Source organism: Atta colombica, unplaced genomic scaffold (genome assembly GCF_001594045.1).
Source record: "Atta colombica isolate Treedump-2 unplaced genomic scaffold, Acol1.0 scaffold233, whole genome shotgun sequence".
Classification (NCBI taxonomy): domain Eukaryota; kingdom Metazoa; phylum Arthropoda; class Insecta; order Hymenoptera; family Formicidae; genus Atta; species Atta colombica.
The window spans coordinates 1,586,706-1,601,734 of NW_017259331.1; the positions used below are offsets into that span (position 1 = coordinate 1,586,706).

The window sequence follows — 15,029 nt, forward strand, 5'->3', positions numbered from 1 at the left end:
TAATAATATCATGCAATTTAATATTTTTTTTATATTAATAAGCATTTTTATAAGAATATTAATAATCTGATCTTAATGAGAATCTTAAATCTGAATATTAATAATATTAAAAGCGAAAGAACTTTGCAAATACAGTTTTATAAATTGCGCGCTTCGGTTTGTTAGACTTGAAACGCAATATGAAAAAAACTGAAGCTGAAATATAAATATCTCAAATTATATATAATCAAGCGTCAATTTAATAATGATGCTAATAATCTGCGAAAAAACATATTGCAAAAACTATTACTTCAGCGTCAGGACTTAAACCTGAAACTCTTGATTCTCAAGAATTGGTGCCTAAGATGGGCACCAATACCGAGAAACAACTCCTGATATATCAGAAACAATAGGAAACAGCTTCATCTCAATGAGGATGTAAAGGCGATTTTCTTGGAAATAAACGAGGTGTACATATCCGAACGGCTACATGAGTTTTAAGCGCTCTTTACGCGAGCATGACATTTAGAGACGCCTTAATGATGGAAATAGTAAATATGTCTTGGCGATGAAGTCCATGACTGTCGCTCGGAATAGCCGTTGCGCCTTCGTTCGCGTTTATACGGCCGTAATAAATAACGCCGGTTGCTGCAACTGTCCGCGTGCACGAGCCTCTTCTGTGCGCGAAGATAGAATGTAAAGCTCATCTCGTTTGAAATCCGTGATCCGGCAAAAGAATTTCGAGGATATATTCAGAAATCGTGCATAACAAACGTTAAATTCGCGAAGTTAAATGATTTCCATCATGAAATCATCATCGAAGTATGGAAGGCGTGCAAACCCGTCTGTCAGATTCCAAGGCGAATAAGGATTGAGGCGAAGGTGCAATGATAGGTTGTTTAATCACGATATTCGACTTGCAGAGATCTCTTTGGGTTTCTTTCTCTTTATAGCTGCGCCATTTATTCATTCACGGCAAATAATCGTGGGGACGAGCCGCGTGCTCACGCTCGCTCGGTTATCGTTGGAAATTGCCGCTAAGCCTACGCCTCTCTCGCGTGTGCACAGCAACGGTACAATAAATAACGCTCGCGGCGGCCATTACTTGTCACTCACTCTCCGCACCCCCGTTTTCACGATTAAGGGTGAAAGGGTGTGCGGAAACCGTCGACGTGTCTCGTTCGTTACGACGCGTTCCGTTTTCCACAAAGCTTAATTTTTCATACGATTGTGTGGTAATTAACAGCAGAGTTACTTGGCGTCGAGTTGTCACAAATGATTCACAGTATTCTGATAAATATATGATGCATTGTGTACGTGATATGTTTTTGATTCACATGGAATATAAGATTTCTTCGAAAAGAAATGTAATTCGAGAAGAGAAAAACATAAACATCGAAAAAAACTAAATTTTAATAAATATTTATTTGAATACTTTTACTTCTAAGTAAATATTTACTAAATGTAAACGTATATTTATTTGATACAAAAACTATTAATTTGATTTAACTATCATTCTTTGAGCAAATATTTGTTTATTGTAAATTCAAAGAAATATATTAAGTTCAGTAATTTTCTTTTCAATATAATGGAAATTGTAAAGGTAGTAATTATGTGATAAGTTTTTATACGTAGAATTATTGTACACAGTTGAATAAATATTTTTTGATTATAACTATAAAACAGTTTATTTTCGATTACGTGTATATTAATTTTGTATAATTACGTAAAATTTGTATAATTGATATTATGTCTTTCTTCAAATATAATATTGTATAATTGATTTTCCCTCATGAAATTTTATCCCTTCTCGATTTATCGGCGATGCATGAAATCAGGGAATAAAGCGAACGTGAACATAATTCTATTTCGTCAAACCCAAGATCGTGCAAGTAGACGTGTACGGATTCTTGAATCGGTACCACCCATAAATCGCGCGCGAGCTACGCGATTGCATTGTTGCGTACGCCAACGATTTTACAGTCGACACGCATGATAAATTACCGGCGATCTCGGTCATTCCGTTCTTGGAATTTGTCGCACAAAACGCAGGAAAGCATAAATAATTCATCGGCCGCGAACGGAGACGAAACGGAGGGCGAGACTCCGGAGCGTGTTGGTGCGGTTGAGATCGACATCCGCCTCGATCGTCGTTCGCCATCTTGATCTTGTCGACGTATCCTCCCTGCTCGCATACTATTCGGATTCTTGTCCAGAGCTGTAGCCGGAAGTTGATCGATCGACAATTGATGATCAGCGAAGAAAGATGGACGCGCTTCGATCTTCCCTTAAAACTCCAAACGAGCGTTCGCGTAAAGAACATTCCCGAAATTCCATGGAAATACACGCTCGCTTTATCATCTTCCTCTTGTTCGTTCACAAGATGGGGCACGATATTCAGCGCCGTGACGGCTTGGCGGCGGCTCTCACCGACGGTGGACGCCATGCGCCGCGGGCGACATTCGCATTGGCTGGTAGCCGGCGTTTGCGCGCCGCTATGTCCGTATTGACTTTACCGTCGCTTTGCCCTCCCTATCCGCCCTCTCTTGCGAAAGCCGCAGACGTTCCGGCTACGGCGTACCACGCGTGTACGCACGCGTGCGTTCGCTCGCACACGTACACGAGTACACGTACACGCTCGTGGACAAAGAGGCGCGCGAGGCGAGCATTGGGGAGCAACAAAGGACGATGGTTCGTTCGGGTAACGTACCAAACGAAGAGAAGCATCCGGCAAACAGGGGGTGGCTGACGGGTCGGTCGACTACACGCGAGGCGAGTGTCTTACAATTGATTTTCACGCCACTTTGATTTATTCGAGAGTGCCACCATCGCGCGTTTTTCATGCCCGCGGGGCCAATTCGGGCTTCTCCGTGGATGGAGTCGAGCCGGTCAGTCTCTTCTCCTCTTACTCTCCTTCCCCCTTTCGTTGCTCACGTGACTGAAGAATTTCTCTCCAGCTCATGTGCCTCCTCCCTCTGATCGTACTCGTATACCCCGGCGGAGGATTTATGGACTTCCAGGACGATTCTTTTAAAATTGGACCCGCGCGACCCTTTTCCATTGGCGTTTTTCTCTCCGATTCTCAGACGTAGTCGATTGCCGATTCTAACTGGAGATCGATACTCGATGGGACGTAAAAGGCAGATAAAAGTAGTTGAGAATGGGAGCTGAATTTTTGGGAGAATCGTACGACTTTGGAATCGTTACTCCCAATCGTGTCTGGTAGGATTAGGGTGCTACTGATAGAGGTATTAGTCGTAATGCTACTGGATTAACTCGCACAATACGAGCACATCTTTAGACACGATTACCCTTGGAATTCATGGTGTTGCCATTGTCTGGGACAATACAGTTCAATTTGAACGCCATGGCCAATATAATTCGTGCAGTTCCCATATCTATAGTTTCCATAATTACGAAATACCTCAAATTAATAATAAAGCACATATTTATTCAGTTGTAATCTAAATCTCTAGCACACGCATACGCGCTTTATTTTATCTACATTTCCATTTATCGTTCCAATTAAGAGAGAATAAATACCTAATTTGCAATCTCGACTTTCAACGCCTTCCTGTCCATTCATTTTCATTTGCTTCTCACAGTCAGGTATAACTCCAGATTCTAACTAATAATTTTTCCAACAAAAATATATAAATAAATCATCTTTCCCTCTTTCCTCTTTTATCCCTCCGTTGCTCACAGCATGCGCCACCATTTCCTAAATCACCGTCAAATCTCCCACCTAGCTCTCAGCGACTCAGTCTCTCTCGTTCGTTCGCGAAGGGTGGCTCGAGGGGAGGAATTCGTCTGAGCTGGAGTGTGCGCGAGGTTGAAGGAAGGGTAGCGCGGCGGCGACGGCTGCGGGGTTTCTGCTACCCTCCTGCTGCAACGGGACATGAGCGGGATGGGATTGGTCCTTGATTGCTAGAGGGGTCGTTTCCCGGACTCGGGTGGGATACATCGAGATCGCGACCAATGATAGAGTGCGCAGCTGCCCTGGGAAACCAGCGAGGAATCCTCGTCTATCTCGACGAGAGGAAGATCCCCTTCTCCTGACGGAAAGGGCATAAAGGGCGAACGGTGCCTTAAACCGCCGTCAATATATAGGGCGTTCCGAGGGATTCGCATGGGAAAGGATTAGAATTGTGGACACTTGGGAAAACAGGACACTTTTATGATGGAACGAAAAGAACACATCGCTACATTGGCTATAGGCCTCTTTAGCAGTCGATCTTAATATCTACATGGAAAGTTTAGTTTTATTGAAATATCGAAAAATCGAGATAGATATAGATCTAAAAATAATACTGTTGGATTATCAAAATAATTATGGTACTATAAAATAATTATAGTATAGAAAATTCAAGAAAATCAATGAACAACGCTGCTACAGGTTTTGACATTCTAGCAACCAATTTGCGTCCTACATAATTATTTTGACAATCCAATCCAACGAAATTATTTTCAGATATGTATCTATTTAAATTTTTAGATACTACTTCTTTCCATGTGCTTGTCACGAATCGTTTCGAGTTGTATACCGATGTTAGACAAATAGGTAACAATTAATCTATTCGCAACGCAATTTCTTCATGTCATTTCTATCTGCGGTTATAGATCAGTCGCCGGAAACTTTTTGTCTATGTCCAAGCGGTGTTCTTTCCCTTGGCTGATAAGCGTGTAACGCGATAGCAACGCGCACCTGCGTGTGCACGCCACGTCGCCGCAACGCAGCGAATTTTACCGCTCTCCTCGCCACCTTCACCAGCGCAATACCCCGATGTTTGCCTGGTTTGCCAATAGGTAGAATTCATTGGAGCTTCGTTAGAGGGCGAGTTCATAACAAGCCGGATCGGTGATTTGAATAATCATTTGCATAACTCACAAGCCGATATCAACGAGACTGCTTCGCACAGAGCGATTAAATCGTTAATTCGTCTGTTCTCGCTCGCCTCTTGCACGCGAAACAATTTCACGCTCTTACAAGGAGGGAAAGCACCGATTCGATGCTACATACTTACGAGTCTTAGCAGCAACGAAATATTTTCTCGGGATCACGACGGGCAGATCGGTGCACGCGAGAAAAATTTCTGCGCACTTTCTCGGCTCCAATGGTTAACATTGCGGTGTAAGAACATATTTTACGGAGAGTTCATTCACGGGAAAAAAAGATTTGTTGGAACAACTAGAAACTTCACTGATTCAGCAAATTTACAGCCGTAATGTACAGATAGCTAGTTTTCTCTATTAAAGTATAGCAAAGTTGTACAGTTGAAAAAAAATTAGCGACTAAGTAATTATATTTATGTTGTAACAGCAAATTTGTTACTTCAGCTAAGATAACTTTCTATGAAATCAATTCAATATAGATTAAAATTTTTAAAACATACTAACTAAGATGGCGTGTACTTTTGTTGCTGCAATGAAGAAAACTTATTACATTAGCAATTTTCATTATAGTAAAGAATTAATTGAATTGGCGTACTGATAATTGCTTGCAAATGTAATTTCTTTGTTAAATTATCAATCTTCTACAGATATTGAACTTGCCCAGCAAATTGTAGCTTTGCTGAACCGTTCAATCTACTTTTTTCTGTTTTGTCTCTTCGAAACACTCAGTTCGATTACCTTGACACTGTTGTATATTTTAGCGACGGATTTATTCATGGAAAGAATGATAAAGATCTAAAAATTTTGCTAAATACAGATCCGAAAATAATTTTGTTTGAATTATTAAAATAAACTAAATAAATATGTAGGATATGCAAATTAATACCTACAATGTTAAAACTTTTTGCAGCATCGTCATTAACGTTTTGCATTTTATATAATTATTTTGATGATCCAGCAAAATTATTTTCTATAATTAGCTGAATTTTTAAATATTTCAAATTTTTTTTTCTCGTGTACCATACGTTAACTTTATAGGATAGATCATTCTGCGAGAAATTGTCACTGAAACTTGTCCTTCATGGACAAGTAAAAAGAGTTAAGGGGCTATAAATATACGTGTATGAAGAGCGAGCCATAGCACTCTCTATCGACGAAACAATTGTTTCTTTGGACCGGAGCGGATGATCGATCGGCTTGTCGGACGGCCGTAGCTGGCCGTCCAATCGCGGCATACCGAATCTTAAGTAGCCACTGGACGAAAAAGAAAAGCGTTACACACACGCAGAGTAACGGTGCCGGGCAAATAACCGGCTTGAATTATCGCGTCAATAATGATCGAAGTGTGCGATCGTGTCTCGCCGAGCGAATAGACAGGATCGTCGTTCGCTTATATTCGTTCCGTCTATAAATCGACATCAATCCGACATCCCGATTTTTTTTTTAGGATTTTTAAGACTACCGAGGCGTAATAAATAATCTTGCATGAGATCGACCATCGTTTTGGAGATCTCTCGATTTACCTCGTCCTTCATCCGCTTTTTCCCGTTTCTGGAAAAAAGTCTTCGTGAAGTGAAATGGAAATCCTACAAGACCCTATCAACGAGGAACCGTCAGTCCTTTTTGACGCAAAGTCACGCAGTAATATTTTACGCAATATTTTACGAGTTATCGGCGCGGAATCTAATCGGTCTTTAGTTACTGCTTCGGTTATGCTAATGGGATCCAATAACTTTGTCACGTGTCTCGTTTTGCCGAGACGACAAGCCCCGGGATTTATTTCGCGAATTTATGAGTGGAGCGCCGCGCACCTCTCTCGCCCACAACAGTCGGAAGCAATTTACAAGTTAATAGGTTACGACGATTCGTTACGCGCCCTTCTCTCACACCTCGGCCCTCCCCCTTTTCTCTCTCACCTTCTCTTTGCTGAATTTATTTCGTTTGGTCCGCGCACACGCCCATCTAATTGGCTCATCTGTCTCTCGCTCTTTCGTTCTTGCTCTCTATCGAAAATTATACGCGCGTACATCGTCGGAAAGGATACTAAAACCTTTCGAAAACGAGATACATGCTGGAGCATGCTCATCTTGCTTAATTCAATCGATTATAGAAATAAATTTAATGTTGTAAGAATAAAAAATTTTCGACCAGTTAATAGGAAAATGAAATTAACTTTAGAATTTAATAAATTGTATTTAACCTTTTTTCCGCACTGAAAAAGATTTAAATTCAGAGTCATAACGTTTGTAATTAATGATTGATGGATTGATACGTTCCCATTGTTTGCGAATTACATTTTACCGACTTATAAGTATATTATTTATACATCAATAAGCGGAAGCTCGTATAGACACACGGAAAAAGCAATTTTGCTGAAGAATCTAAAAATTTAGACACAGATTTGAAAATTATTTTGCTGGACCATTAAAATAAATTAGGTAGGACGACAAAATTGGTTGCTGGAATATCAAAACATTTTGCAACATTGCTCATTGTGCTTAAGATTCCCACAAAATTATTTTCAAATCTGTATCTAACTAAATTTTTAGATTCTCCAATAAAATTGCTCTTACTGTGCACTTTATATATTATATTGGGTTGTCTGGAAAGTTCGTACCGATGTTGAAGAAAAATTGAAACGCAGAAAATTTAAATTTTAATATACATTTATTAAATTATATAGGTTAGTCGGCACGAACTTTCCGGACAACCCAATATATATGTTTAACTTTAAAATTATTACAAACAGATTAAGGTCCGACGTTACTTTGCACCAACGTTACTTTGATTTTAAGTGAGGCTTGAAACTCTCTCTGTCTCTTTTTCCCTTTAAAATGAGACAGAGAGAGTTTTAAGTTTCGCTTAACCGGGCCTAAAAATCTTAAATAGCTATTTATGAATTATCATTCTATAATCTTGGAATATAACAACTATCATGATGCAATCACTTCGTATTACAATACATTAACTGTCATATATTACAGCATGTAATAATTATATCTTATATAATAATTAAGTGCGATGTAATAACGAATCAATCGATCGAGACGATACAAGCTCTTTTGTTCGGGGAGAAATCGTGTGCTATTGTTTCGAGAAGCGTTCCACGATCGTGTAAATTCTCCCCGATCGCTGATCGAGATTCAATCGCTGATCGTCGATAGATTCTGGAGGCGCTATAAGAGAATATCGATCGGCGTCGCGAGGTACAGGAAAGAAAGGAAGGAAAGGCGCGTAAACGGGATTCGACGAGACGAGAGAAAAAGAGAGAAAGAGAGAGAGACGAGTACCGATCTCGCTTGCGAGGACAGCACGTCGTATTCAAAGTGTGAACGGATGCAAATCCCGTATCTCATGAGCGGAATTTTCAAGGAAGCTGAAAGATGGATGGAAGACGCCAGCGGTACCGAACAATCGACGATATTTGCATCTGGTACATAATTCAGTCACCGTTGCTGCCCCCGACGTACCGGCAGCGAATGTTCATAGACCACCATAAGACAGTCGGAAATATTAGACATGCTCTCGTTCGTGATAAAAAAAAAAAGACCACCAACAAATTTTCGTCGACAGATACGATTCCGCTATTGAGACTTTTTCAATTTTATTCTCGAGAGAAAGTAAATCGCTTTTCTCTTTCGTATAATTTAACAAGCAATCTCTAAACACATAAAATGAAATTAGCAAATAGTTTTTCACATCAATATATAAGGATATATAATTTCGTAGATTATTTAATTTATTTATTAAATTAATCGGGGCCTTTCTAACAGTCTTAAAACTAATATTTTGTTTGAGGAAAGATCTATGATCCAGAACAGGTTCGCGCGAGAGTAACGGAGGAGAATTGCCGCACGTACCAGATCGAGACCAAAAAAAATCGAAAAGTTATTTGAAACGACTGTCGGGATATAGCGCATGAATTAAACCGTAACGTTGACGAGTCATGAGAGCAATTACCGGGCCGCGCGGTGCATTATGTGGAAATTTTCATCGCTCTGGAGCGTGTGTCTGTCTGTATAAAAAGCGAACGCAAAGGGAAATTTTCACGGCGTGCGCATGCGAAAAACACGAGCTGGTCACCGCCACGAATTATACTTTCACGCGGTGGAATAATCGAGTTCGCGCACCGGCAAGACGTATTCCAAGTCATTGCCCGGATTACTTTGCGCCTTTACAAGAATCGCAAGCGCACTTGCAGAGTACCACGCGCCCTTTTTACCTCCCTTTTTTTTAAAACACGTTCAATCACCGTCACGTAAGTGACACACCAGGGCGTCTACGAGTCTTAAAAGCGAGTAGTCTCTAAAAATACGCCCCGTAACGACGCAACGCGGCTAGGAAGATTGTAAACGACACTTTATCAAGTCATCAAAAGCCATTAAAAATTCACGCTCAATTATTATGCCATTTAAACCGATTTTCCTAGCTTCAGCTAGGAAAAATAAATACCAGTTTCTAGTAAATGAATGCAGAGTCATTGGCCGGTTGGTCTGTTCTCCTATATTCTGTCTCTGTCTCGTTCATTTTGTACGAAGGTGCCTTTAGTGCTTCGAAAATACAATGCGCGAGTGCGGGACATCAGACAATTTCGACTTTGGCACACTATTCATTTTCCGCATGGAGATCGATGAGGATAACCCTTTGCACTCGGGGATCTTCGTCACTCTTTCGCTTTCTCGTTCGCGCGCCATCTTGGCTACCTGAAGAGTCGAAGATAAAATCACGCCGCAAAGTTCGGGGTCATTCCTTGCTTCGTCACTCCTTGAATTCGAACGGAATGGTTTCTCGAAAATCTTTTGACGTTTCTGAAGTTTGAATGTAATTTTTGAAACCAATTCGAAGCATTCATTTCACATAAATGTCTTCTCGCAAGATAAAGTCGAGATCTGATTAAATATAATCATAGTCTCGACTATTTCTGAACGATTTTCTCACGAATTTCCGACGTTTTTCTCATGTATTACTAAATTCTCCGGTGACAGCAAACCTATCGCGTGTCTTTAATAGAGTTTAACAGGTTTCGCCGAAGCTGCTGTTTCTGTTATAGCAATGGCAGCGTAGTTTCTGCTGGTATGCTCAGGAACGCCTGGAGAACCGTAATTCGACGAGCATTGCTCGGCATGGACCGGGCATGGGCTCAGATAAGCATCGCCACAGGACGAGAAAGAAGAAAAGGGAAGCAGGGGAGCGTGTAGGACAGTCGTTAACGAGCGACTCTGCGCGCAGAGTTATTCTCTCTCCTTCACGCTATGCCTTCCTCTTTTCTCCTGCGACTATGAGACTCGCGCGGCTTGTGACTTCGACTAAAAGATCATCTCTTCGTGTAATGGCGAGGATCGATTCCGGTAGCGGATCCGCAATTACTTCCGCATTACTTTCTCACGTGGATACGAAAATAATTATTATAATTATTATAATTAGGAAAATAACATGGATTGTAAAAATGTTTATATTTTGAAAACGAGAACAGATGAAAAAAAAATGTAACTATTAAAGGAATGTTAGATCAAACATTTTATGTTTAAAATGTTTATCGTTCTTGAACACATAAAACATTGCATTTATAAAATTAATGATATAATGTCTCAACAACATCATATAAGATTGATAATCTAATTATGTTGTATTAAACAACTCAACTAATATTTACTGTTGCATGAAAAGAACAATTTTGTTGAAGTATCTAAAAATTTAGTTAACTACACTGAAAGAAAAGATTGATTGCTGCAGCAAATTAGATTAAATATGGCATAGCATTTTTAATTGCAACAGCCATTTTTTGATTGTTGCAGCCAATTGTTGGTTGTGTTAGCCTATCCGCAATGTCAGTATAGGATTTCGATTGACTAACATAACCAAAAATTGGTTGCCACTGGCTACTGATTTTGTCACATTTCGTCAGGCCGTCGACTGATTTTGAATCGCATGCTGACTACTCAAAAGCCTTAAACTATGTAAGAATCACATTAAATTGTATTGTATCGTACTCCACGTACATTTCACTCATAAAACGGCAGGTCGACGCCATATCGTCGACATGAACGTAATGTTGCACTCCGCGCATGTACGTGAATATATAGGTAGGTATAGCCACCCTTGGCGCAAACGAAAAGCAAACGGAGAGCAACAGGAAGAAAGAACGGGTGAGGCGGAGTGGAAAAAAAAAGAGAATCAAGGGGAGAGAGAGAGAGGTTAAAAAAAAAACGAAAATTTCCCAGCTGTTCAAGCCGGCATTTTATCTTCCTGAAGGATCAAACATGGCGGACGTCGGTCGCAACGGGAGGGAGGGGGTTGCAACCCTTGCTATCTGCCTGATCGAAACCTCGCCGTCGCAGGAGTTCACGGCGCACGCGTGTGCGTACGTGCGTGCGTATGCATGTACGGAATTTCCGTGTAGCTCAATAATGTACAATGGAAGAAGAGGACACGAACAGTGGGAATATATGCCACGACTTTATTATATACAGGGTGGTGGGCCGCACACCCGCGTGCGTATACCTGGTGGCCGCCTTTTGTTTCCCAGATCGTATCTGCGCTCCGTTTTTCGGCGACACATCTGTGACTGGATTCAAACCGACGCACACTAAAAATGAAACATATTGTGGAGGCATATGTCTTTGCGTGTGTTCCCCTTTTTTTCAACCTTACTTTGGGAGCTTTCTAGCAAGTGAGACATATCAACATAAACTGTCATTCTGTTTTTTTTCTTTCACTAAATATTGAACAAAGACAGAATAATTCCTGTATTGATATAATGTATCTCTTACTAGAAAGCTCTCTTTGATATTTGAAACGTGAGCGACTAGGTTATGTTAATCATACTTTTTTTGAAAATAAATTAAGTTTCTCACTTTACAAAAAAAAAAAAACTAATTTCTCGCTACGAGAATTTGATCTCCTTTGTGAAAGTCTAATTCTGTCAGTTCCTCTGGTTAAATGAAGCTATCATAATTTCTGACTATATTTTTTACATAGATATTAATCGTTGAATAATGAATGGATCATATTTTCATAATGTTTTCCCCTAACGTGGAAAATACTATTGTTCACGGCCTCGTTTACTAAATAGGACCGATTAATCGATCCTATGTCGTGAACGATCATTTTACCGGGACAACCAGGATAATCGGGAATGAATTTCGGCTGAGTGGCTGCATGAATTTTTAATCCGGAAGTAAACAGGGACAAGTAAGGGGCGCGGTGAGTAAGGGCGCGTTCACACTTTGATGGAAAAGCAGAAAGCTGAAAAGTAATAGCTAATCAGAACTCGCGCTGGTAGTCGACAATTTCGGTTTTTGTACTACTTACTACCATCATGAATTTTGATTAATTGTTGTTCTTCTGTTTTTTGTGCTTTTCCGCCAAAATGTGAATCCGCCTTAAGAACATTGAGGAAAAAGGATATCTGGAATTCTCGCGACGGGGAAAAATGATGGAAAAACCGAAAGTGTCGCACGCACGTGCGTACGCCCACTACTTTGAATCGATACATATTTTATCGACCGGTCGCGTTTTTACGCGCGCACGTCACGCACGCACACCGCACCGCCGCACCGCGCGTGCACGCGGATGAATGATGGGTGGGCGTGTCGGTTCATCATCGCGTTGGAATATTTGTACGGGTCGTCATGGCGAACTCGCGAAACGATTGCTTCTGTTTAAACGGTGACAGCAAATGAATTATACACAGCAGGCAGGGTATATATCTGGGATGTATGTAGAATGTCCTACTCTCTGACACTTAATGATTGATTCTTTGATGAATTTCTTCCTTTTTCTTTTTTTAATCTCCGTCTATTATCTAAGTCTTCTTTTTTGCGCAAGTGAAATTTGACTCTCAAATTTTATCCTTCACTCAAATTTCAATTTTTATTAAATAATTAAATAAATTTATTAATTAAATAATTTGAGTTCAAAATTATTTGATAATGTAAAGGAGATATTGAAAATTAATTTATCTGAATTTTTCCATATTTTTTGAAAGCCTAGAACAGTAAAAAATTTGAACTGAGCAAAAAAGACAAATTACAGACAGAGAGAGTAAAAATATGATTGCAGATAGAGAGTTAAATAACTACTACCTATGAATAACTGCAGAAATACATATATATGTATAATCAGAAATTTACAATAAAATGCACCGAAATTCACACGATTTGATCGAGCGAAATCACAATGAACTTTACGCGTTTCATAAAAGAGAGTGATCGTGATACGTTAAGCGAGCAACAAAAAAATAATAGAATGGAAAATTATAGGCGGCGATGTAATGCTGTTTGTAAAGCTTCGTCAATTAACGAATACATTGAGTGCAGCCGCCATATCTATAATTACTCGCGAGGCGACGCCGGCCGGTGAAAAACTTTTGAATTAATCAGCCTTGCTCTATCGCGTACCAGGGAGAAAGTACGATAACGAGAGGGATAGTGAAACGTCAATATGCGCTTCTGCATCGAAGGTATGCCAGTCCGTTCGTTGCATTTCGTGCCGCTCTCGACGAGACGCACCTTCGCTTTGGAATGAATGCTGCAAACCGCGAATCATTGTGATCTGAGAAATGGAGGATTGACACTCGTGAAAGTGCACGCCTGGAACACATCTAAACATCCAATGTCCACTTCTATCACAATGTATAGGTTAACTTCAATCTCCGAACTTACATTTTAGCCTTTTCTATTTCTAAGAATCAGAAAAAGATAATGAGTAAATTAAACCGAGATTAAAATTAAATTATATTGATAGAAATGAACACAGCTGGTTTAACAATCTTTTGACCAAGAGATAGATTAACTTTAACTTCCGTTTAATTTATCCTTTTTTTTATCCTTTTCTAATTCATAAAGAATCAGAAAAGATAATGAGTAAATTAAATCGAAATTAAAATTAAATTATATCAGTAGAAATAGATATAATTGACCGAACAATCTTTCTTTTTCACAGAGATTGCGTGCTTCACCACTATGATACTTTCGATCGCTTAGTTGATATTGACACGCACATGCTTCGCGAATATTCTAAGAATATCTCCATCAAAAGGACTTTGTATCAATATTTGAAAATCACGATTGTAAAAAATTTATAATAAAAATCATTTGTGTGTTGAAAAATATTAAAATTATTGTACATAAATTGCAAATGTAAAATGTAGTTCGCAACGCTTGTCGCGACAACCAATCAAAAGCAGTCACTGATACTTCTGATTTTATGCAAGTAACGATTGTTGCAAACTACGTTTGTGAGTTATGTAGCTTAACCTTTAGTCTCCTTTTGCATTATTGTATTATAATATAATGATTATAATATAACGATTGTATTATATTATTGTATTATAATGATTCAACCACGCTGTAAAAAAGGAGAGTTCGATTTCGGATAATAAGTGATTAGAGAGACGGAAAGTGTAAACCCCATAAAATAGACGTTTCGTGATCGATTCCGCGAATTTTCGTGAGTGTTTAGTCAGGTCGAATCGCTGTTACGAGGAGAGTCCGAACGATGGAAGAGGAAGCAGAGCCGGTGGTATCGAGTTTCCGCATCGGTACTTCGGACGAGGCTGCTCCATCTACATAGGTGCTAGCCGAGTCGCCAAAAATAGATCGAGTTCACACGAATTCTACGAGCCGATCGCACGAAACCTCCGGCTACCGTTCGTGATATCGATCGAACTGGCGGCGACCTGATATGTGCGGAACTCGCCGCTGCCTATAACGCGTTATTGAAAACGTGCTCATGAAAATCATGTATCTAATTTAAGAATATAAATAATGTTCATGACAAACTTATGATTAATGAGTGTTAATAACGGAGATATAATGTATTCCTTTTTTAAGCACATTTAACTCAATCTTGAGAGTTAAACGTTCATATCCGTTTTGCGATGTATTCAAGCCTATACGTATTTTATATTATATTCAAGTCGATAAGTTATATAGGCTGAAATATTTATAGTCAAGTCTTATATTTAAAACTTAAGTGTAATCTTAAGATTCTGAACCAAGTACAGGTCGGTATCCATAATCTGTTCTTATATTTAAGATCGTCTTAATTATAATCTTAAAATATCATGAATCAATTAGAAAACCATATTGGCATCATTATTTAAGATGATCTTAAAATAAGAACCGACTATGAATATACTATATATATATATATAT

At 39.4% G+C, this 15,029-nt stretch overlaps 1 protein-coding gene across 1 annotated transcript in view; it reads right to left on the minus strand.

The window, feature by feature from the left end:
* The window catches only part of LOC108688500 (GATA-binding factor C-like), a 94,630-nt gene that overhangs the window by 46,578 nt on the left and 33,023 nt on the right, over window positions 1-15,029 (minus strand). The window contains exon 5 of the mRNA XM_018194788.1: window positions 6,253-6,259. Within this exon, the coding sequence (XP_018050277.1) occupies window positions 6,253-6,259 (7 nt within the window). The remainder of the gene's footprint in view (window positions 1-6,252; window positions 6,260-15,029) is intronic.